This window comes from Sus scrofa, chromosome 3, assembly GCF_054392235.1.
Source record: "Sus scrofa isolate SSC_HxYL_T2T_F1_AM1 chromosome 3, Sscrofa_HxYL_maternal_Yorkshire_Landrace_v2.0, whole genome shotgun sequence".
Lineage (NCBI taxonomy): Eukaryota > Metazoa > Chordata > Mammalia > Artiodactyla > Suidae > Sus > Sus scrofa.
In genome coordinates this window covers 3,577,440-3,601,022 of record NC_139385.1, presented here as the reverse complement: position 1 = coordinate 3,601,022, position 23,583 = coordinate 3,577,440, and the positions used below count along the sequence as shown (strand labels likewise).

At 63.3% G+C, this 23,583-nt stretch overlaps 1 protein-coding gene across 8 annotated transcripts in view; it reads left to right on the top strand.

The window, feature by feature from the left end:
- Positions 1-23,583, top strand: part of RADIL (Rap associating with DIL domain) — a 132,900-nt gene extending 109,317 nt beyond the window's left edge. For 4 of the 8 annotated variants that reach the window (XM_085016320.1, XM_003124271.4, XM_085016317.1 and 1 more), the window contains 12 exons: positions 179-811; positions 2,926-2,963; positions 10,756-10,916; positions 15,256-15,368; positions 15,982-16,219; positions 16,811-16,983; positions 19,891-20,041; positions 20,859-21,049; positions 21,194-21,521; positions 22,359-22,498; positions 22,736-22,875; positions 23,249-23,583. In XM_085016320.1, the coding sequence (XP_084872446.1) occupies positions 179-811; positions 2,926-2,963; positions 10,756-10,916; positions 15,256-15,368; positions 15,982-16,219; positions 16,811-16,983; positions 19,891-20,041; positions 20,859-21,049; positions 21,194-21,521; positions 22,359-22,498; positions 22,736-22,875; positions 23,249-23,354 (2,412 nt within the window). In that variant the 3' untranslated portion in view covers positions 23,355-23,583. Of the gene's footprint in view, positions 1-178; positions 812-2,925; positions 2,964-10,755; positions 10,917-15,255; positions 15,369-15,981; positions 16,220-16,810; positions 16,984-19,890; positions 20,042-20,410; positions 21,050-21,193; positions 21,522-22,358; positions 22,499-22,735; positions 22,876-23,248 lie in introns of all 8 variants that reach the window. The other 4 variants (XM_085016316.1, XM_085016318.1, XR_014839928.1 and 1 more) reach the window with 3 other exon arrangements.

Genomic DNA, 23,583 nt, shown 5'->3' with positions numbered 1-23,583 from the left:
AGTGGCCCCAGGGGTCTAGGAGGAGGCCTCCCCCGGGGACACGGTGGGCAGGCTGGGGGCAGGAGCTGGTCAGGAAGGGCTGGAGCGGGGTGGCCCCGGGCGGCTCGGGTACAGGGGCCCCGACGGCGTTGCCCACCAAGGTGGTGTCCCGCCCCTGAGTCTGGGGTCCGTGTTTCAGGACAGCCTGGTGTATGTGTTGAACCGGGACCGGCACACCGTGGGCCACAGGACCCCCTCCAGCAAGCCCAGCATCAGCCTCTCGGCCCCCGACATCCTGCCCCTGCACTGCACCATCCGCAGGCGCCAACCCGCGGGCCGGGAGCCGGCCGGGGCACGGCTGGTCCTGGAGCCCATCCCTGGGGCGCCCGTCTCCGTCAACTTCTCGGAAGTGGGGGGCCGCACGGTAGCGCTGCGCCATGGGGACCTGCTCTCCCTGGGCCTGTACTACCTGCTGCTGTTCAAGGACCCAGTGCAGGCCCAGCCCCTGCCCACCCAGGCCCTCGCCCGCCTCCGGGTCGTGCCGCAGAGCTGCAGGCTGTGCGGGGCCGTGCTCCGGGCCCAGGGCACCTCCAGCTCCGCGCGGGCGGCCCCGCCTCGGCCCCGGCAGCTGCACTTGGAGTTTGAGCCCGACGTGGAGGACGCGCTGCTGCAGCGGATCATGACGCTGGTGGAGCCCGGCGGCGACGACCACAAGCTGACCCCTGCCTTCCTCCTCTGCCTCTGCATCCAGCACTCGGCCACCCGCCTCGAGCCGGGCTCCTTCGGGCAGCTCCTGCTCAAGATAGCCAGGATGATCCGAGAGACCGTCTGGGTCCGTGCTGGGGCTGGGGCGGTTTGCTGCTCCCTGGGGGGCGGGGGGAGCCGTGGCCGCCTTGGTAGCCCCCCACCCCTACGGGGCCAGCCCTCCCCACCTGTCCGTGCCTGCCCCCCTGCCAGGCCAGCAGAGGCGGGACCATTGAGCGGTGTTCCTGCACCCGGCGGGGCTGGCCGTGGCCTCATGAGCTCTGGTCCTGTGTCCGTCCCCATGGCCCCAGTTGGCCTGGGTGCCATGCCCTCTACGGCCAACACCCCGCTGCAGCGCCCTTCTTGGCTGGTGGGGGGTGCACAGGGCCAGTCGACATTGTGTTGAACTTGCCCTGGGGCGGCCTCTGGGCTGCAGCACCAGGCACTCGGGGCAGAATTCCTTGCCGTGGGGCTGACCTGTGCGCTGCGGGAGGTTGGGCAGCGTCCCTGGCCTCCCCCCCTCCCCTCCCCCTCACGGAAGCGGCTCTGGGCACTGCCAACGTCCCCTGGGGGCCAGAGCGCCAAGCGGACTGCTGCCAGGGCACACAGTCTGGCCAGCAGGGGACGCAGAGGATGGCTGGTAGTTACGTGCAGCCCTTCAGAGAGACCCCTTAGTCTTGGCCACCCTTGCCGTGAGGCAGAGGTGGGAGAGGGAAGCCACTTGGCTGTGTAGACACTGGATAGGTTCCTCAGGTGAAGAGCCACATTTAAAAAGTTTGAAACTTTTGGAGTTCCCGTCGTGGCGCAGCGGTTAACGAATCCGACTAGGAACCATGAGGTTGCGGGTTCGGTCCCTGCCCTTGCTCAGTGGGTTAACGATCCGGCGTTGCTGTGAGCTGTGGTGTAGGTTGCAGACGCGGCTCGGATCCCGAGTTGCTGTGGCTCTGGTGTAGGCCGGTGGCTACAGCTCCGATTGGAACCCTAGCCTGCGAACCTCCATATGCCGCGGGAGCGGCCCAAGAAATAGCAAAAAGACAAAAAAGAAAAAAAACCTTGAAACTTTTTAAAAGCCACCATGAGCTGCCACAACCAAAGATCTGTGCAAGTGAACCAACTGCGTCGTGGGCATCTGAGCCACATCCCCCAGGGTCCTGCAGGGGACTCGAGGTGTGGGGCCACTTCCCCTCCATGCAGTTGTGTGCGGGGCAGCTGTAGTCCCTGCAGTGTGGACGCCTGGCTGCGTCAGTGTGGCCAGTGACTGCGGGGCCTGATACTTGGAGGCTCTGAATTTCCACAGGACTCGCTGACCTTTCCCGGGTCAGCTCTGTGCCGGGCACTTCCTGGCAGCCAGATGCTGTTTGATGTAATCCTCACACGGCCTTGACGACGAAGGCGCCATCGCCCACGTCAGAGCTGAGAGCACGGGGGCAAGGAAGGTGTGGGTGGCCCCCCCGAGCCGAGCGCCCCCTGGCTTCACGCAGAGGTGTGGAAACTGAGGCTCGTGGAGGTGCACCCCTCACCCCGCCTCCGGCCAGCCTGTCCCTCCGTGGTGGTGACAAGCCTCAGTGCTGGTCCGTCTAGGCCCCCCCCCCCACCTGGTTCAGTTGTTCGTTTCTTTCTTGGGCCCCAGCAGCCTCCTCGCCACCCCCTGCGCACACGTTCCCATCAACTCCAGGCTGACGCGTGCGTCCTAGAACCCGTGCTCAGCCAGATAACTTAGCACGAAAGCAAAAACGCTTTCTTGGTTGAGACGGACAGAAAATGTTGATGAGGCCTGAGCCCCTGCTGGGACGTTTACGTGTATTTGTAGATACTCCAGCCCACGGGCATCTGCTCCTTGTTACTGTGGCCAAGTTTTAAAAGTGCACGTATGCGGCTTCATCATGAGAGTGTTGCCAGACTCTTCGTTCTGGTGTTTGTGAAACGTTTGGCCTGTCGACGTCTCCCGACGTGGCCGGCGGCGGCGGGGCAGAGAGACGGCTGTGAGGCTCCGCCCTTGGAGGAAGTGCGCGGGCCGCGTGCAGTCGTGGATGCTGGGCCCATCACGGAGTGGTCTTCCCAGCGTGGCCAGGAGCATTCGTGCAGACAGGATGCGGGGGCAGGAGTGCCATGTTTCATGGGGACGCGCAGCCTGTGTCAGCGGCATGTTCAGCACGTCTGTCCTGTTTTTCTCACGCTTGCTTTTTTCCTTCATGATTGTAGGAGAAAACCAAAGAGCTGGCAGAGAAGCAGGCGCACCTGTAAGTATGGCCCATCCTTGCCCCACGCCCCAGGGATCTGGTTCCCTGAGGAACTAAGACCCAGGGCCCCCACCTCTGGGGTCAGCTCCGTGCTTCTGTCAAACCTCTTTTTGTCCCGGGGTGGCTGTTTCCACTACTTTTTTTTTTTTTTTTTTTTTTTTTTTTTTGCTTTTTCAGGCCTCTCCACAGCATATGGAAGTTCCCAGGCTAGGGGTCCCATCAGAGCTGCAGCTGCCAGCCGACGCCACAGCCACAGCAACGCGGGATCCTTAACCCCCTGAGCGAGGCCAGGGATTGAACCTGCGTCCTCATGGATACTGGTTGGGTTTGTTAGTGCTGAGCCGTGACGGGAACTCCTGTTTCCACTGCTTTGGTCACGCCCCGGGAAGTTTCTCCAGGAGCTCCCTGGGCCTGGGCCCCCGCGATCACTGTGTCATCGCTGTGTTTGCTGCTCGGGGGAGCGGGCAGCTCCCGGTCTTGAGAAGGTTCCCTCGACGCCTGTTTTCAGCGGGAGCACTGCTCCCCTCACACACCCAGATGGGCCCCGAGTAAACGGTTCGGCGTTGACAGCACAGATGTGCGTCCCGTGACCCGAGGGCCCGCGCCTGAGAGGGCGCCGTGGAGAACCACCTGCTGGGAAGGTGATGGCAGCGCCCGTGTTGGTGCCGTGGGCCCTTAGCTGCTGCCTGGCGCCTCCTTGTGCCAGGAGCCTAAAAGCGCCTCCGCGATGTCCAGCAGAGCAGCACCCAGGCAGGCTCCCACAAGGTGGCCAGAGCCTGCCGGCCCATGTAAGGAACTCACACCTGTGGCAACGGCCCGGGAAGGGGCCACGGTGGTCACTGCCTGTTGTGGGTGAAGGGCTCGCCAGGATCCATAGCGGTTTCCTTTGATCCTGGGATCCTGTTCGTGTGAAGACAGTCCTTCTCTGAGGCACGCGCTGGCCGTGGTGGCTGCGTCCCGCCCGGTCCCACGAGGGGAGGGGGCATCATCGCCCTCCTCCTTGGAAGGTGGAGACGGGCCTGGGTCCCAGCGGCTCCTCCCCTGCGCTGGGAGCTGGTGTCTGGAGCCAGAGGCACTGCGCGTGATGTGCGGAGGTCCAGGGCTGCCTCGTGGGTTGCCGGCTGCTGGTCACAGACGCGAGGGCAGCTCGGGGAGGAGGCCTGGGGCCCTAGGTTCCCCTCGGGAGGGCAGGTCCAAGTCAGGCCACTGGCCCTGGCCTCTGAGGTGGGGCCGCCTTGCCCTCCAGCTTGGCCCCAAGATGAGACACCCGGTCCCGGGGAGGCCAGTCTAGGGGTGGCGGGTTCTCAGAGCGCCCAGCCTCCACCTCCTGGGCCCATCCTCCCCCCCCCAGCGTCCGCCCAGCGCCCGTCAGCTGCGGCTTTGGCCCTTGACTGCCGGGAGGAACCAGGCCGTCCCTGTGCAGTGTCTGCTCATTCTGTGTCTTCCAGAACGAAGGCCTGAAAACAGCCCTGTGTCCGTCCTGAGTGAATGCTTTTTTCAGTTTTTTTCTTTTTTATTGTTTTGTCTTTTTGCGATTTCTTTGGGCCGCTCCCGCGGCATATGGAGGTTCCCAGGCTAGGGGTCTAATAGGAGCTGTAGCCACAGCCACAGCAACGCGGGATCCGAGCCGCGTCTGTGACCCACACCACAGCTCGAGGCAGCGCCAGATCCTGAACCCCCTGAGCAAGGCCAGGGATCGAACCCGCCACCTCATGGTTCCTCGTCGGATTCGTTAACCACTGCGCCACGACGGGAACTGCCGAGTTTGTTTTTTGTTTTTTTTTTTTTTAACTTATGAATCACTTCCAAAATACAGAAGCTTATGGAATATATCAATCACCTTTGAACCCTTGAACCTGGACTTGATGTTGTTAGTTTGCCCCCTTCCTTCAGATCTTGTGTCGTGCGCTGCTTTTCACATTACGAGTGACTTAAATTTTGCTGGAAGTAGTGTTTTCTGCCTCTGTGATCCTGGCACGTTTCCCCTGGAAGCCGCGCGTGTGGGTTCTGCCGGGAGGAGGTTGACGGCGCGGAGATGGGGATCCTGGGGCCAGACCTCTCATGACTGTGGGATGGGAAGCGGGGTCAGGTGCGGTGCGTCGGTCTGTTCCTTGGGATTTTCCCGTCTGAAGAAGTAAATTCACAGGTGAGGTTGGCCTCTGAAGTTACTTTCTAAAAACCGTGCGCGTCTGATTTTCTCGACGAGGTTCGCAGAGACCACTGAGCAGCCTGTTGGTATTCCGGCCTCTGCACCTGTTGGCCTGCAGGGATGTCTCGGCCGTGGAGGTCTGCTGGCAGCGGCCCAGAAGAGCACCCGGGCAGCGCCCAGGTTTGCAGATTCCGTTTCTTCAGTGGTTAGGGCCGGTTCAGTTTTCTGGTTCTTCTTAGGTTGATTTTGGTAGTTTTTGCTTTCCCAGGGAAGGAGTTTCCTGTGTTCCCAAGGCTGCTGGAATGAAGTTGTTGGCTGCAGTGGCTGTGACGTTTTTCTCCTCTGACGGCGCGGCGCCACGGCCACGTTCGTCTCTCCTGTCCCCCTCCCTCGATTCGTCTTCCCAAGCATTTGCCTGACATTATCCACTCAAAATAAGAACCAGTCCTGCTGTTTACTGTTTGTCCGGTTTCTATTCCCTGACATCTTTATTATTTCCTTACTCTTGCACAATTTCTTCTTTTCTTTCTTTTCTTTGGGGGTGTGTGTGTGTGTTTACGACCGCACCCGTGCCACATGGAGCTTCCCAGGCTAGGGGTGGAATCGAAGCTGCAGCCACCAGCTTACACCACAGCCACAGCAACTCAGGATCAGAGCCGCATCTGTGACCTGCGCCACAGCTCGTGGCAACGCTGGATCCTTAACCCACTGAGTGAGGCCAGGGATCGAACCTGCCTCCTCATGTTGTAGTTGGATTCGGTTCTACTGAGCCGTAATGGAAACTCCCCATAATTTCTATTTTAATTTCTTCTTTGATTTACGAATTGTTTTGAAAGTTTTCAAACTTTTTTCTTTTATTACCAGAAATGTGTTTAATTTTGTTTTCAGGAGTTCCCACTGTGGCTCAGCAGTGACAAACCCAACTAGGATCCGTGAGGATGTGGATTCGATTGCTGGCCTTGCTCAGTGGGTTAAGGATCAGGTGTTGCCATGAGCTGTGGTGTAGGTCGCAGATGCAGCTCGGATCCTGTGTGGCTGTGGTGTGGGCCGGCAGCTGTAGCTTCAATCTGACCCCGAGCCTGGAAACTTCCATATGCTGTAGGTGCAGCCCTAAAAAAAAAAAAAAAAAAAAAAAAAAAAAATTTATATCATAACGTCTTTGGTTTGATTTGGTTTATTTTTATTTTACTGTCGTAAGAACACTTAACACAAAAACTACCCACTTAAGCTTTTTTTTTTCTTTTTTTCTTTTTAGGGCACACCAGCAGCATAGAGACGTTCCCAGGCTAGGGGCTGAATCAGAGCTATAGCTGTCGGCCTGCGCCACAGCCAAAGCAACAGGAATCCGAGCCACATCTGTGACCTACATCCCAGCTCACAGCAATGCCAGATCCTTAACCCACCGAGTGAGGTCAGGGATCAAACCCATGTCCCCATGGATACTAGTCGGGCTCATTACTGTTGGGCCACAGCAGGAACTCCCCCAACTTAAAGTGTGGACAGTACAGTATCATTCATTGTAGGCCCAATTTTTTTAACATAAGAAATGTAACTGACTCAGTGATTCCTGCTCTACAGCGCAGTGATTCAGTTATGTATGTATATGTCTCTCTTTATATTCTTTCCCTTTCTGGTTTATCCCAGGATCCTGAAGAGAGCTCCCTGTGCCGCAATAGGGTCTCATCGTTTATCCATCCTGTGTAATAGTTCGCCTCTGCTGATCCCAAACTCTCCATCCTTCCCTCACCTGCTCCCCCCACCTTGGCAACCACAAGGCTGTTTTCTGTGTCAGAGTCTGTTTCTGTTTTGTGGATATGTTGATTTGTGTTGTATTTGGGATTCTACATATAAGGGATATCATATGGCATTTGTCTTTCTCTTTCTGACTTACTTCACTTAGTATGAGAATCTCTAGGTCCATCCATGTTGCTGCAAATGGCATTATTTCATTCTTTTTCATGGCTGAGTAGTATTCCATTGTGTATATATGTACCACACCTTCTTCTTCCATCCATCTGTTGACGGGACAGGTGGGTTGCTTCCATGTCTTGGCTATTGTAAATGGTGCTGCCGTGAACACTGGGGTGCATTATCTTTTTCAATTATAGTTTTATCTGGGTACATGCCCAGGAGTGGTATTGGTGGATCATATGGAAGTTTTATTTTTGGTTTTTTCGAGGCCCCTCCGTACCGTTCTCCATGGTGGCTGCCCTAACTTACATTCCCACCAGCAGTGCAGGAGGGGTCCCTCTTCTCCACACCCCCTCCAGCATTTGCTGTTTGCATCCTTTGTAATGATGGCCATTCTGAGGGGTGTAAGGGGGTACCTCACTGTAGTTTTTTTTTTTTTTTTTGTCTTTTGTTGTTGTTGTTGTTATTGTTGTTGTTGTTGCTATTTCTTGGGCCGCTCCCGTGGCATATGGAGGTTCCCAGGCTAGGGGTCTAATCGGAGCTGTAGCCACTGGCCTACGCCAGAGCCACAGCAACGCGGGATCCGAGCCTTGTCTGCGACCTACACCACAGCTCACGGCAACGCCGGATCCTTAACCCACTGAGCAAGGGCAGGGACCGAACCCGCAACCTCATGGTTCCTAGTCGGATTCGTTAACCACTGCGCCACGACGGGAACTCCTTCTTTTTTTTTTTTTTTTTTTTTTTTTTTTTTTTTTTTGTCTTTTGTTGTTGTTGTTGTTGTTGTTGTTGTTGTTGTTGCTATCACTGTAGTTTTGATGTGCTTTTCTCTAGTAATGAGTGATGCTGAGCATCTTTTCATGTGGCTTTTTTCTTTTTGGCCATTGGTATGTCTTCTTTGGAGAAATGTCTCTTTAGATCTGCCCTTTTTTCGGTGGGGTGGTGGTTGTTGTTGTTACTGAGTTGTATCAGCTGTTTGCGTATTTTGGAAATGAAGCCCTTATCGGTTGCATCATTTGCACGTGTTGTCTTTTCGTTCTGTTTATGGTTTCCTTTGCTGTGTAGGCACCGTGTTGTCCAGCAGGTCTCTGGAACTTACTTATCCTGCGGAGTGAAGCCTGGTGCTCCTCGATGAAGCTTTGGGTGTTCTGCCCCTGCCCCCGGCCCTGGGACCCCCATTCTACTCTGATTCTGAGAGAGTGACTCCTTTGGATGTCTCATGAGAATGGACTCACGCAGCCTGCGTCTTTCTGTGGTTGGTTTAGTTCCCTGAGCGTGATGTCTTTAGGGCTCGTGTGGGGTGGCGGTGGTGCGTGTTGCGGGCTTTCCTTCCTTTGTTTAAAGTGTGGCGTAATATTCCCCGGTATCATAAACGAGCCTCGCTTTACCCGTTCATCCACTCGTCCCCTCGTCCAGTCATCCGTGGACCTTCAGTCTGACGCCACGTCTTGGACGCCGTGGCGAGCGCTGCAGGCGGCGTTGGGGGGCTAGGATTTCGGGGAGAGCCTGATTTCGATTCTTCTGGATAAAAACGCAGACGTGGAATGGCTGGACTGGGAGGTGGGTCTCCGTGGTGTTTTGAGGCCCCCCCTCCGTACCGTTTCCCAGAGTGGCTGCCCCGCTCTGCCTTCCCCGCCCTCCTTGGCGACACGTGTTGCCTCTGGTCTTTGTGACGGAGCCGTCGTGACAGGGTCGGGGGGTAGCTGTCGTGGTTTGACGTGCGTCTCCCTGATGACGAGGGATGTGGACGCCTCTTCACGCACCTGCCGGCACCTGCGTGTCCACGTAGGCGGCCTGTCTGCTCAAGTCTCTAGTCCATTTCAGTCCGGGTACGTGGGGTTTGCGGGTGTGGACTTGGAGGAGTTCCTTATCGGCGCCTGGTTTGCAGGCATCCTCTCCTGTCCGGGGGGTGGCCTTTGCGCTCTGTTAATGCGTCCTTGGCTGCGCAGAGCTTTCCCTTTGCTCTCAGCCGACTTGTCTGTTCCTGCTTTCGTTGCCTGGGCCTTTGGTGTCACGTCCATGCAATGACTCTCCCCACCCGGTGCTCGCCTGAACGGGTGGGCCTGGCCCCGCTGCACGGGCCGAGCTGGCGGGTGGCCGTGCCTGCAGCACGGACCCCGCCGGATCCGACGCGGAAGCTCTAGGTGGCAGCGGCTGGCAGATGGCTTCTCTGTGGAGGCCTCTCTGTCCCTTTGAGCTCTGGGTGGAAGTGAGGAGGCAAGACGTGTTGACAACAAAGTGGAATTGGGCTCTGGTGAGCAGGCTCATCCTGTTTTCGTGACCTGAAACTGCCTGCAGGCATGTGTGTCTCATCCGAACCAGCGAGGAGACTGGACAGAGAGGAAGGGCTCTCAGCTCCGCCAGGTGCGCAGTGGGGACAGGGAGCCGCCTCTGAAGCCGGTCCCTCCCTAGAGAGGACAGAGGGAGGCCACGTTGTTTGTGGACAAAGCGAATTTACGTCAGGGAACACGGGCTGCGGGCCTGAGAGGAACGTGGGAAGGGGAGCCCCAGGCCCCCGAGGCCCGCCGGCTGTCCCAGCGTGTCCTCCCGGGCCCACCTCTGAGCCCCAGCCCCTAGCTCTGCCCAGGGCCCCAATTCCCAGGACCCCCAGGCACGATGGTCACTCCAACAGCCCACGTCGCTGAGCTGCTCTGGGCACCGGCACACCCTCCAGGCAGGACGAGGAGCCCGGGGACAGCACTGGCCTTGCACGATGCCCACAGCCACCCAGGTGCCCCCGTCAGAGTTGCTGCCTGGGGTCTCCCCCAGACAGACCCGAGCTACATCTGGGCGTTTGATTTGCTCCTCAGAGGATCTCGGCTCCTCAGAAAGTGCAGCCTGATGCCAGGCTTGCTGCTGGGAGGAGGGGTCGTGCAGGAGAGATGTGGGGTTGGCGTTTAAGCTGAGGGGTGACCCGGGCTCAGCACAGACTCAGCCCCCTTGGGAGGTCGGGGGCGGGGGGGCGGTGTGGAAGGTTCTGGATGCTGGGGGCTGATGTGTGGAGACCTAAGAGGAAGAGTTGGGTAACGCTGAGCTCTGACCTGGGGGACGGCGGAAGCCACCTGACTGCAGACGCTGCCTTTGAGGGAGCCAGGTGGCTCTGACATTGCCAAGGTCCCCTGGGAGCCGTCCCCCAGCGTGGTAATGGGGTTTGGGAGCCGGGGAGGGCCTGGCTCCATGCCGGGCGCCTGGAAGCGCTTCTGCCAGGATCATAGCATGGCCCCTCCACCCCCATCGCCCGACCCCAGCCCCAGACCATCTGGGGCGCGCTCTGTGACCTGCGGCCCTGGTGGGTTTATGTCTGAATCGCCACCTCCCGCTTCACCAACCTCAGAGCTCACCCCCCCCCCACCCCGTCCCCCTGCGCTGAGGTGACGCGTGGCTGCTCCCGCCTCCCCTCCCTGCACAGTGGCGTCTGGGCCCGTCTCCTCCGTTCTTACGCGTTGGCACGGGCGCATTCTCTCTGCGCTCAGAGGCCGCGGGCAGCTCCCGAGGCTGGTGGAAGCGGCCCCAGCGAGTCTGTTCCCTGATCCTGAAAGGGACGTCGGGGGGAGCCGTGTCACCCGAGGCCTGTGCCAGCCCGGCCCCCGGCCGCGCTTGCAGCCCCCGCGCCCCTCGCAGGGTCGGTCTGAAGGTCTAGCTCCCCGCGCGACGTTGGGAGCGTCCGCTGACCTCGTGCACAGAGAGCAGGGGTGACAGTCCGCGCACAACTTCACCTCTCTGTCCTGGCAGCCAGGAGCCCCTGTCCTCGGCCAGCGTCACCATGGCGGGCCTGGCCCCGGACCTGCAGCACCTTCTCTTCTGGATGTCCAACTCGGTGGAGCTGCTGTACTTCATCCAGCAGAGGTGCCCTCTCTACATGCAGAGCCTGGAGGAGGAGCTGGATGTCACAGGTACAGCCGGCCGCTGTGCCGCCTGGGGTGGCCCCAGGCCATCTGGGTGCAGTGGGCTGCGGGAACAGGGGGTGGTCGTCGGGGCTTCCGCTGAGAGGGCGCTGATGCGACGGGTGGGCTGACCCAGCGCCGCTCGTCCACGGTGTGGCGGCACCGCCGGTCCCTGGCATGTCCCGAAGCCCTCCCGTGATGCGCCCGGGTGAGGCGCCGGCGGTGCAGGCCGCCCCTTGCGCCCCACCAGCAAGGGCGGTGGGTGTGCCTTGGCCACCGTCTCCTCCAAGACGCAGCAGCTTCAGAAAGGAGGTGAGGTGCCAGTGCGTCAGGAGTGTGTCGTGTGTTCGACTTCAGAGACTAAGACAGGGAGGCCGCGCCGCATGCCACGTAGAGTTTGTGAGATGCAGCTCAAAGTGCGGGAGAGGCTCGGTGAGAGAGTGAGCCTGACCGGGGCAGTCTGGGAGGGCTTCGTGGAGAAGGCGGCGTTGGGCCAGGCCGAGGCCGAGTGGGGTTTCAGCCGGCCGGCCTGGGTCCGATGAGGGCTCTAGGGGCTGCGGTGGGTCCTAGAAGCAGGACCGAGTCCTCTCCCCGCTCCCAGGACCCGCTCCGCTCCGACTGCAGCAGGACCAGGTGTGACCGCCGTTTCCCCAGGGGCTCGTTTCACCCCACAGCCTCGCCGTTTGGCAAGAGTGAGCCGCCCGCTCCGTCCCTCCCGTTCCGGCCTCACTGGAGCCGAGGGGCTCCCCCTCTGGGGCCCAGCAGCCAGAGGCCTGGCTCTGAGCCGCGGGGAAGCTGGGCCGCAGGACGGGGCGTCTTCCCTGCGTCTCCCAGAGGGTGGCCGCGAGCTCAAGGTCAGCCTGAGGCCCTGGGCCCTGCTGGTTGGCACTGGGCCCTGCTGGGCCCCCGATGCCAATGGCTAGATTTCCCGAGGGGGCTTCTGCATGAGGCAGGCTGTCCCCTCTGCACTGTCGCTGCCGGGAGCTGGCTGTGGAGACCAGTTGGGGGCCAGGAGTCTGGCCAAGCTCGAGCCCACGGCCACTGGGGCCGGGGCCGGGGGACACAGGGGCATACCTGCTCTTTTCCCGAGCTCAGTCCTGGTTTCTGAGTCTGTTTAACCCCTACTGCCCAGTGAAGGGGGCAGTGGGGACTTTCTTGGGGTCCCAGGGCTGTGGAGTCTGGGTCCCCGTGGATCCGTGGCAGGAGGTAGTGGCTCTTCCGTGTCCCAGGGGTCGTCCATTCCCAGCCCGCTGGCCTGTCCTCTGTCCCTGTTCCCCATGGGTGGACATTGTGAACGCCACCCGGCTGGACTTCCAGGGTAGGGCAGCAGCTCTCTGGCCACCAGGCCTGGGCGGGAGGCAGAGCGTCACCGGCCTTCTCCACACCTGCCAAGGCTCTGTCTCCGGGACCCCGCACTCTGTCCCGCAGCCTGGGCCCGCCCTGCGCTGGGCCTGCTCGAGTCCGGTGCCTGCAGAACCGCCCTCCCTCCCCTGTCAGGCCTCTCGCCACCTCCCCCTCCCTCGTCCGCACCCCGCTGGGCTCCTGGGGTCGGGGGGACCTGCAGCCGCCCAGCAGGTTCCGAGAGGAGGGACGCCAGCTGCTGGTGGGGAGACCAGTGATTCTGGCCCCAGCAGGAGCTGTCCCCCCGCCCCTGACGCTGGGCACAGGGGTTACGAGCGAGTCCCCTGCTGCCCGTCCTGTCTGGACGTGCTCCACACGCTGTGGGCAGGGCTGCTGTCGTGGGTTAGTGCTTCCTTCTCAGGGACCCGAGTCCCTTGACCTTCTGGGAAAAGCTGCCTGGGGCTCTTCTCCCTTAGCTGCAGCCTGTGCTCTCGGGGGGGAGTTGTTCTGGCCCAAGGCCTGGAGGTGGGTGGCCCAGCCGCTGCCAGGAGCCTGAGCCTGTGCGAGGCCCGGTCCCGCCCCTGCTCACCCGGGACCACACGGGCTGGAGGGGCCCTGCAGGGCCGGAGCGTCTCAGAAACAGTGTCCTGGGCGGTGCAGGCTCTGGGGAGTCAGGGGGAACAGCAGCAGGCGGAGGGCGGGGGAGGTTCGAGTCGGCTGGGCCTGACCTCCAGCAGGAAGTATCTGTGGGAAGAATTCTAAAAACAGATGGCATGTCCTGAAAGCTGGAAAAATAGCTTTTTCTTCCCCACACGACCTTTTCTGTCCAAAGCCTGTATCCAGGAGGCCCATTCGCGCAGCAGACAAAAGATCCGCTGGAGGGGGGATGTTTCTCTTATTCACTAAAAGTTCTCCGAGTTCTTGTTCTGGCTTGGTGGGTCAGAACCCAACTAGTATCCATGAGGACGCGGGTTCGATCCCTGGTCTCACTCCGTGGGTTAAGGATCCGGCGTTGCCGTGAACGGTAGTGTAGGTCGCAGACGCGCTCAGATCTGGCATTGCTGTGGCTGTGGTGTAGACCAGTGGCTCTAAGTCCGATTTGACCCCTAGCCTGGGAACCTCCATGTGCCGCGGGTGCGGCCCTGGAAACAGCAACAGCACCGAATTCTCCTGTAGGACTGAGCGCCTGCAGGCGCGGGGGGTAGTCCTCAGGTGCCCAGAGGGGCCGCCTCAGTCCAGGGCCTCGAAGGGAGGGTGGTCCAGGTCCCCTGTCAGGCTCGTGGGGGTGTCAGCCTGGTTGGAAACCCCGTCAGGGCCTGTGCCACAGCTGCAAGGGTCTCCGGGGTTTTAAATGACGTCTGACAGATGTGTGGCCTCTGCTGAGAGCCCCCCGCCCCGGCCGCCTCCTCCCTGCCATCCTTCCACACGGCGGGGGCCGCGGGCGGCGGGGGAGGTCTGCCTTCTCGGATGTGCCGGCCTGCAGGCCAGCTCCCCCCTCCACGCCCAGGCGCTGCTGTGAAAGGGTTTGGTTTCTTGGCCCGCGTTCCCACTGGCTTTGGTTGGTTGTGGCATGTGCTTGGTCTGCACATGGTCCGGTCAGCAGTGGGGCCAGCCTCACGTGCTTCTCTAGGTCTGGAACCTTCTGGAAGGTAGTGTTGCACCTGGAAAGGGAGGGGCCAGCCCTGTGCTGGCTCCTTCAGGCCTGGGCCCCTCAGGTTGCCAGTTGGCTCCCCCCAGCCCCTGAAGCCAGGATCCCAAACGAGACCCTGCCGGGGAGGCCCTGCAGGGCTCTGGCTTCCTGGTTGGGCATGTTCTCAGGGAGGGAGCCCCGAACCTTTGCTGGCAGGTCCCGACACCCGCAGGGGCTCCCTGGTAGAGGCACGCACCTTTGCCCAGCGGCAGGGTAGCCCTGGTCCCTGGGCTCCCGGGAGGCCAGCTTGGTGCTCAGGGTGATGCTCGGCCTCCCTCCCCCAGAAAAGAGCTTCCCAGACGGGGCGGCACTGTGCAGCACAGGCGGCGGAAGCCCTGCCCAGGCCCAGGCCTGTCTGCTCTGCACACACAAGGCCCGAGTCGCCGGCCTTCCGTCCTTGTGGAGAGAAATGAGCTGAAAGAGGGAAGGACAGAGGCAGGTGACCCTCTGGTCCCGCAGTCCCTTAGTGCCGGGGACTCCCGGCCCCGGGCACTTCAGACCTCCTGCCTCCCGGAAGGCCCCTTGGGACAGCCCCCACCCTGCTGGGGGCCTCTGGCCTCTCGGCTTTGCGGGAGCCCCTCCCAGGAGAGGCATCACCTGGCGTCCGCTCACACCTGCCACCTGGCTGCTGCCCAGCCTGCGGTCTCGAGTGCCAGCTCAGAGCCAGCCGCACTCCCAGAGGGGATGAGTCTGGGGTCTCCCCTCTTGCCTGCCGCCTCTCCAGGGGTGCTGGGGGCGAACGGGCCATGGGCCGTCTGGGCGTCTTCTCCTGGAAAAACGCCATGATCCCACTGAGTGACAGGCTCCTTAAGCCCTTTGGCCAGGTGTCCTATGACCTTTGTCCCAAGTGAGAAGTGACCTGCAGGAAGCTGGGTCGGGATATGCCACCGCTGGGGCAGTTGGGTTTTTGTTGTGGTGGTTGCACCCACAGCATGTAGAAGACATTCCCAGACCAGGGCTCGAACCCACGCCCCAGCAGATCCTCGCCCACCAGGCCACCAGGGAGCTCCCGGGGCCCGTGGTTCTGACAGCCGTCATATCCGGAGTCTGCTAGTTAACGAGCCTCTGATGCTCGCATCCACGGGCTTGGAAGCGCAGTGCCTGGGCTCCCGGCTCCCTCGGCCAGGATGTGGGCACCCCTGGGCCCAGCGGGGGGGGCGGGGGGCAGGTGGGCTTGGGATCGTCCAGTCCTGCCCTGGGGCTTCTGTTTATTACCTTGAGGGAGGCCGTGGGCAGGGGTTTGAAGGTGAGGCTGCTGCGGTTCCGGAAGGTTCCTGCCCGTGCCGCTCGCGGCGCGGGCGCTGCGTCTCCCCGCAGGCTCCAAGGAGTCACTGTTCTCCTGCGCCCTGACGGCCAGCGAGGAGGCCATGGCGCTGCTGGAGGAGGTGGTGCTGTACGCCTTCCAGCAGTGCGTCTACTACGTCTCCAAGGTGCGTGTCCTGGGTACCTGAGCTCCCTGCGGCCCTGCCCACCCCGGCCCCAGGTTCGAGTCCCCGCACCCCACTTGTTGTCACTCTTGTCGTGGGAGCCCTCTGCTCCCCCCGCCCCCACCCGCCTGCCCAAGGCCAGTGAGCGTGAGACGCGGAGGGCAGCCGCTCTGGGGAAATGACTCGGTGACTTGGGAGGCAGGGTGGGTGTGCCAGCCGCCCTGGCCCACGGTGCCCCCCCACACACCCTCCACCCCCCAACGCCGGGCCTCAGGCAGCAGGACCCCGTGTGGGGTCAGGCCTGGAGCGCGAGCCTCGGCTCCCTCCCTCCTCCCCCCTCCCCTGGATGTCACGGCTGAGCAGCCTGGGGTCCGCGGGACGGTTCCCCTCCCTGCCCCCCTGTCCTGGAAAACCCTCTGATAAGACAGGAGGAGAGGCCAAGCCCCTCCGGAGCCTCTCTGCGCCTTGGCCAGGGCCCCACGGAGCCCCCACAGCCCCGGCGGCTCTTACTGGGGGCCCGTCCTCGCTCACCGCCCGCATCCCAGCACGCATGGTCGGGCCGAGGCAGGAGCCTGAGGCCTGGGCCCCGCCGACGGCATTCTCCTCCCGCCCGCAGTCCCTGTACGTCTGCCTCCCGGCCCTGCTGGAGTGCCCCCCTTTCCAGACGGAGTGCCGGGAGAGCTGGTGCTCGGCCCCCCAGCTGCCCGAGGAGCTGCGCCGCGTCGTGTCCGTCTACCAGGCGGCCCTGGAGCTCCTGCGGCGGCTGCAGGTGCACCCTGAGATCGCGGCCCAGGTGCTGGCCTACCTCTTCTTCTTCTCCGGCACGCTGCTCCTCAACCAGCTCCTGGACAAGGGTGAGACCCCGGGCGGGGGGACCACGGTCCTGGGGGCAGCCCCGGATGGCTCCTCGGGACCACTGCCACCCTGGAGGGTCCTGCTCCCTGGGCTCCAGGCAGGCACCACACGGGGAGATGGTGCAGGGCGGGGCCCGGTGGGAACAGGAGGCGTCGGTGTCTGCACAGGGGCCCTCGGCCTGTCCTGGCTCATGCCATCCCCACACAGCCAAGAACAGGCTCTGGGAGGTGACGTGACCTCTGACCTGGCCTCTCTGCCACCCGCGGCTTCTCCCTTGCCCTGCCCAGGGCTCAGGGCACCTGTTACTTGGAGCCGAGGCAGTGCTGGGCAGTGGGAGCAGGGCCGGCCCCCAGCACACGTGTAGAATGTCACAGCCCCTCCACCTCCCCTCCAAGCGCCCCCCCACACACCCAGAGAGGGTCCCAAAGGGCCTTGGAAACCACCGTAGGGTCTCCCGTTTGTCCAGAGGCCTGGAGTAGGGGGAGGAAGGGGCTAGGGCCCAGCCGGGCCGGGCTCCTTCAGGGGCAGGCGGGCATCAGACCTGCTCTGCTGGGCAGCCCAGTGTCACCTGCCCCCCTCCCATCCCCCAGGCCCCTCTCTGAGTTGCTTCCACTGGCCCAGAGGCGTCCAGGCCTGCGCCCGCCTGCAGCAGCTCCTGGAGTGGACGAGGAGCGCTGGCTTCGGGGAGGCTGGAGAGCGCTTCTTCCGGAAGCTGTCCTGCACGCTCGACCTGCTGGCCACTCCCAGTGCCCAGCTCATCCAGGTGGGAGCCCCAAGGAGGGAGCCAGCGGGTACAGTGTGGCTGGGCTCCGGGGCCAGCAGCTTACAGACCAGGAAGGGCTCGGTCCCCGCAGTCTCTCTGCGCGCAGCTCTTCTTACCCACAGGCAGGGTCACGGCCCAGGGATGTCGGCGCCCAGTCCCTGAAGGGCCCCTGTGGCCCAGGGGGCCTGTCTGAGCACAGAAGCCCTTAACTCGGGTTTAAAGAAGGAGTTCCTGTTGTGGCCCAGTGGTAACGAACCCGACTAGTATCCATGAGATGCGGGTTCAATCCCCGGCCCCGCTCAGTGGGTTGAGGATCCGGCATTGCCGTGAGCTGTGGTGTAGGTCAGCAGCTGTAGCTCCAATTCAGCCCCTAGCCTGGGAACTTCATATGCTGCAGGTGCAGCTATAGAAAGCAAAAAAAAATTTAAAAATAAACATAGAAGGAGCTGGACGAGTAGGTCAGAGGTGGCAGGGGGGAGCGGAAGATCGGCTCTGAGGGGGCAGGAGTGCTGTCACCTCCTGGAGAACACCCCTCAGCTGGAGGCCAGCACAGCAGCGGGACCTCAGTCCTACAACCATAGTGAAACAGATCCTGCCCTGGAGCCACCAGAAGGAAGACAGCCCCGCGCCCCTCAGTTGTAGCCCAGTGTGAGCCCCGGAACTGTCAGGCTGTGCCCTCGTGCTCTTCCCACCGCCAAGGTCGTGGTCACTCGTTCGGCCAGCTCACCCGCCTCCGTCACCTGCTGTGACGGTTGTCACAGCCAGCGGTGAGTCCAGACCAGCCAGGCCCTTTCCTGCCCGATGGCAACACGGACCCTGCCTCGAGGATGGCAAGGCCGACGCCGCCTGGGAGGTCCAACCGCTGTGGGCGCAGCCAGGCAGCCCCGCACCGTCGCGCGAGTCAGGTCCCCACCGGCCAGCAGGGCCGTGCCACCGCCTGGAGCCCAGGGTCGGGCAGAGGCTGCGGTGGGGAAGGCGAGATGCGGCCTCGGCGCTGCCGCGCACGCTCTGCTCTCGGGTCCTGGTGAAGGGCGACCGAGCCGTGCGCTTGGGTTTGTGTCTCTTCCGAGGTGAGGCCGTGGTGCTTCAGTCAAGGGGCGCGGGGGAAGGGAGCGCAGCTGCCGGCAGAAGACCGGGGTGGATGTGGGGGGGGTGTGGGGGTGATTTCTAGAGCGCTTGACACAAAGGCTCTGCGGTTTGGGACCTGGAGTCTCCTCCCAAGAAGGGGCGTCCCAGTGGCTGAGCACCCAGGGCTGCTGGAGCCTGGCGCGGTCACCTGGCCGGCCTGTGCCCTCCAAGCACAGGAGATCAGAGGTGGGCTCCACAGCCCCCCAGCCGGGCTGCCCCCAGAGCGGCGGGCGGGGTGGGCGGCAGGGACGGGGACAAAGAGGAGAGTAAGGCGGGAGGACACAGGCTGTGCGGGGCCGGCAGGGACCGTCTCAAGCTTTGGTTCCATGCCCTCCTCCTCTTTTTGGGGAGCCCTCTTGAGCTTGAGGGCCCTGTAAACCCAGGCTCAGGCCCTACTTCACCTCGCTGGAAACAGATTATTCGGCGAGAAGAAACTTTTTTGGAAAACCGATTACATCCTCATGAAGCTAAGAGAAGATAGGGCATCTGCAGCATAGTCACGGGATATGCTGCAAGTCAGAAAGCAGAAGGAATTCTTGGAAATGAAAACGACGACAGCAGAGATGAAAAGCTCAGCAGCTGGGCTGGTGGATAAAGCCGGGAAGCACCCAGCAAGCGGAGAGGCGGCGAGACGGAGCAGGAGGCGCTTGCCTTTGCGGGGCACCTTGGGGCGCCCACCGACACCAGCCCCGGAGGAGCACAGACTGGGGCGCAAACTCAAAAATCAAAGCCACCCGCGGGCCCACAGGGCTGTCTTGCTGGAGTGTGTTCAGGGGGAGTGTGGGAGGCTGGCTCCCGGGTCGACCCTTGCCCTCCCCACCCTGCGCCCCCTGTAGCTTGGGGCGTGGTTTGTGGTGTAGACGAACCATAGCCACTGGCCGGCGTTCCTTGTTGGCAGTAAAATTAAGTGGGGGTGGGGGGAAGGAAGAAGGTGACGAAAGGGCAAGGGCGCCTGGGTCTACGCAGCAGAGGCTGGCAGGGTGGGGCGGGTCGGTGGTGGAGACAAGCCGAGCAGGCTCCCCGCCCTGCAGCCTGAGGGTCTGGATTGAAGATGCAGCCAGCGGAGTGGGCTGGCGGGATTTCAGAGGACCTGCCAGCTGCAGAGAAGATGCAGAGCAGGGCCTGGGCCCCCGACGGTGGCCGTCAGGACGGGTCCCGGCTTCTCCAGAGCAGCTCGGGAGCTGGAGAACCCAGGGACACCTTCCAGCCCTGAGTCCTGACTGCTGATGGCACCTCCCAGCTGGGCGCCTGAGCCTGCCCAGCGCCGGCCTCCTCTGGAAGCTCCTGGAACCTTGGGGAAGCCAAGAGAGCAGACGAAGGGATTTTGGAAGGGGGTCAGAGAAGCATAACTTACTTCGGGGAGCTTTCTCTGCCCCCGCTCGCAGGCCAGGCTCGTGTGGCACTGAACGCCGTGGCGTTGCCTTCCTGATCCCTCTCGGAAGAGGCGGCGCAGGCCCCTGTGTCCTTGCCCCTAATCTCCCACCGGTCATTTCTGTTGTTTCTCAGCCCCAAGAGGTGGTGGGATGAGGCCTGGTTCCGTGGACAAGGCTCTCAGCACAGTGCCTGCTGGCCTTTCCTGGGAATGGCAGCCCCTGTCCCCAGCTGTCCCCCTGGCTCTCCACCCACCAGACCTTGACCCCTTGCTGACCTTACCGTCCCGCATGGGCACCAGGGGCACTGGGCCCCTGCCCCTGCCCCTGCAGCTCCTGGAAGCAGACCCTCCCTGAGCTGAGGCCGTGCGCCTGGACCTTTGACTGGGAGCTCCGTCTTGTCACGCAGATGAGCTGGGCGAGCCTGCGGGCCGCGTTCCCCGCCTTGAGCCCCGCACAGCTGCACCGGCTGCTGACTCAGTACCAGCTGGCCTCAGCCATGGGCCCCATGAGTGCCTGGGAGCCGACCGCCCAGGACTGCCCGGAAGCCTTCCGGTCAGGTGAGGCCCCTCCTGGGAACTTGGGCGTGGACCTGGGCCCCTGATCCCCACCTGTGGAGGTCCCTGGCAGGGGGTGGCGGGGGGCAGGAAGGGCAGGACCCCCAGGGAGGAAGACGGCCCAGGGTGGAGGCTCCCCTCTGTCCCCAAGCTCTGGGCTGAGGTTGGAGGTCCCGCTGCCGCTCCTGGGTCCTGGCCCAGGGCACAGCACCAGGATGAGAGCAGGGTCTCCTCGTGGGGGGCCACTCCGCCGCCCTGGGGAACGTTCCTGAGCACACGTGCCCCGCGTGTCCCTGCACACGCAGGCGTGGAGATGGGCGCCCACGCGTATGTACCGGTTGTTATAGATCAGACGGCGTCTCTCTCTGTTAGCGTCACGTGTGTTCCCACAGAGAAAACCGGGAGGCCTCAGGCGGGAAGGTTCAGACAGAAGCAGGGCTCGGAGCCCGTTTTCCGTCTCTGTTCCCCTGGGGCTGGGACGCGGCCTCGCTCCCCTGTCACTTACTGGTGTGCGTCTGAGCCCGGAGGCAGGGCCGGGGGTGAGGTGTGGGCACCGGCCTTCCCACCATCGGGAAGGCCCTGCGTCCTGGCCCTGGGAGTCCCGGGCGGAGCAGGCAGAGGAGCAGGGGGGGTGGGGGGCGGCAGGGTGGGCTTCATCCCGGGCAGCCGCTGGGCCTTGGAGGGAGGAGAGGTCCCCTGGGCCGGTCACTTCTCCCGGCCCCCTCCCGTGTCCACGGGTTCCAGAGGCGTCAGGCGGGGGACGCCAGGCAGCCTCTTCCTGCTGCCGCGAGCCGCCGGTGGCCACGCCGTGTCCCCGCAGACGAGGTCCTGGAGTCCTACGAGAACCCCCCGCCCATCGTTTTGCCGAGCGAGGGCTTCCAGGTGGACCTGGACGCGGACCGCCTGGACGACAGCATCTACCAGCACCTCCTCTACATCCGCCACTTCCTGTGGAGCCTGCGGAGCAAGCCCAGCGCCAGCGGGGGGCCCGCGCCGCCGGAGTGCCCCCAGGTACCCGGCGGCAGAGGCCGGAGCTCCGTGGGCCTGGGGTTGGTGCTGCTGGGGCCGTGGCCGCAGAGCCGGGGAGGCCTGTCCTTCTCCCGTCACATCACGTTGGGTCGCTGGGCGCTGAGTTGGTTCTTCTTCTGTCCCCAGGGCCCACACCATGCCAGCCCCGAGGGCCACCCCGAGGCTTCCAGGGACCCCGGCCGGGGAGCCCGTGAGGCCAGCCCGGAGCACCCTCCGCCTTCTTCAGGGGCTCCCCGGGCTCAGGGCCCCGCAGGAAGGCCATCAGGCCGTGTGAGCCGCGGGGGCCCCCAGCCCGGGCCCCCGCACGGGGACGCATCGTGCCTGCTCACGCCTCCTGCCACCCCACTCGAGCCCACTGTCCCCGAGTGGCCTGAAGCCAGCAGCTCCTGTGGGAGAGCACTTCTGGAAGGGAGCAGGAACGGGCTGGGTGGCCCCCGGGGTGCGGCTCCTGAAGGTGAGCCCCCGCCAGTCTCATGCCTGCACCCCAGCCCCTGCCCTGCCAGCGCCTGGGGGGTCCCACAGGGTCTTTCTCCATGGGGGCCTGGTGGCACGCGTGGGCCTCAGTGCCACCCTTAGTGCAGGACAGGCCCCGGGGGCAGAGGGGGAGGACGCGGCTCAGGCCCGGCCAGGGTAGCGGGGCCACACGCAGGCTTCTGGGGCTCGGAGAGCTGGTCTGCACCCAGCAGAGGTTGGGTGGTGGAGGCACAGCTGCCCCAGCCCGGCCACCTGCCGCAGGAATTGTGCTCCTGCCCACTTTGGGGTGGGTGCCCTGAGGGCAGGGGGTCCTGGGACAGAGCTGGGTCTGAGGCCCCCAAGGGCAGTCAGGGGTGGCTCGGCGTTATACCTCGTGGGCAGAGAAGGTGCAGTGCCTGGGGGGAGCAGGGGGCTGAGCTGAAAAGAGCCCTAACTCTGGAGGGGGCCAGGGCAGGGCCCGCCTGGCCCTGGAGGGACAGACGTGGCGTCACCGCTTAGAGGTGCAGGGAGAGAGGGCGGGGGCTGAGGAGGTCTCTGGAAGGAGGAGGGGAGCCGAGAGCCTGAGCAGAGCCCCCTTCTCAGCCTCTGGGCAGCACAGGGGACCGCCCCCTCACCCCGCGGGGTCCCGGCCTTGCTGTTCCTGTTCTGCCCACGTGCCTGTCTTGTGGGACCTGCGTGAGCACCTGTTCCTCTGGTCCCCTGGAGAAGCAGCCGAGCCCAGATGTCCCTGGACTCTTGGACAGGCCCTGGCCCCTGGGCAGAGGTGAGACTGAGGCTCAGCCGCCCTAACCCTGCTGCGCTTCTCTCGCCCGCCCAGGAGACGGCGCGGCGCCCGCGGACGAGCCCCCTCCGGCCCCCTCCAGCCGCAGCTCCAGCACCGACGACTTCTGCTACCTGTTTGTGGTGGAGCTGGAGCGGGGCCCCTCGGGGCTGGGCATGGGCCTGATCGACGGGTTGGTGAGTGCACCCCCCTGCTGGCTCCCGCCACTGTGGTCACCCGGAGCGGGGCGGGGCGGGGCCTGTGGCGGTGGGGACCAGGCTGCAGGAGCACGAGGCGGGGCTTGAGAGGAGGGAGAGGCCTGCGCGCCCTGGGTCAGGCCCGGGCTCTCGGCTGGGGAGGGGCGGAGGTGGCCCTTCCTGGGGACCCCGTGTGTGAGGGGCCACGGAGCCCTGAGGCTTCTGCTTCTCCCGCAGCACACGCCCCTGGGCGCCCCCGGGCTCTACATCCAGACCCTGCTCCCGGGGAGCCCCGCGGCGTCCGATGGGCGGCTGTCGCTGGGAGACCGCATCCTGGAGGTGAACGGCAGCAGCCTGCTGGGCGTCGGCTACCTGAGGTACCCCTGCCCCCCCACCTCAGCCGGGGGGCCAGGTCCACCCTCCCTGCAAGCCTGGCTTCTCCGGACCCCCCGAGCCGGCCCTGCCCGTCGCCGCCTCGGAGGGGCCCGCCGTCCAGCCTGCCTCCCTGCGGCCCCTTCCTCGCTCCCCTCACATCCGCCCTGCAAGACACTGGCCCCGTTGGGGGGCTCTGGGCTGGGCAGCGAGGGCACAGGCTCCACGATCCTGAAGCTCGGGCACAGCACGGGAGACCTAACTATCCACTCGGGGTGACGGGTGGGGGTGGGTCCCTTCCCGGGCGCCTCAGGAGGCTCTGCCCGCTGGACCCGTGAGAGACCTTCTGCAGCGCCCCGTCCCCTCCGCTGGTTTCAGAGCCGTGGACCTGATCCGACACGGGGGAAAGAAGATGCGGTTTCTGGTTGCCAAGTCCGACGTGGAGACAGCCAAGAAAATCCGCTTCCGCACACCCCCTCCCTAGGCGGCCTGCACCTGGGTTCCCAGGTTATGTCACCCTCTGCCCGGCTGCTCCGTGTGGGGCGCGACCTTCGGGGCCCTTGCCGTGGCCCTCGGCCTGTGGATAATGTACATCGTAGTGTGTATTTTATTTATACGACAGCTGGCACCAAGTTGTGATGTTTGTTACAGAGCTTTTATGTTGGGAGATTTTAATGGAGTATAGATTCAATAAACTCTCTTTCGTATTCTTA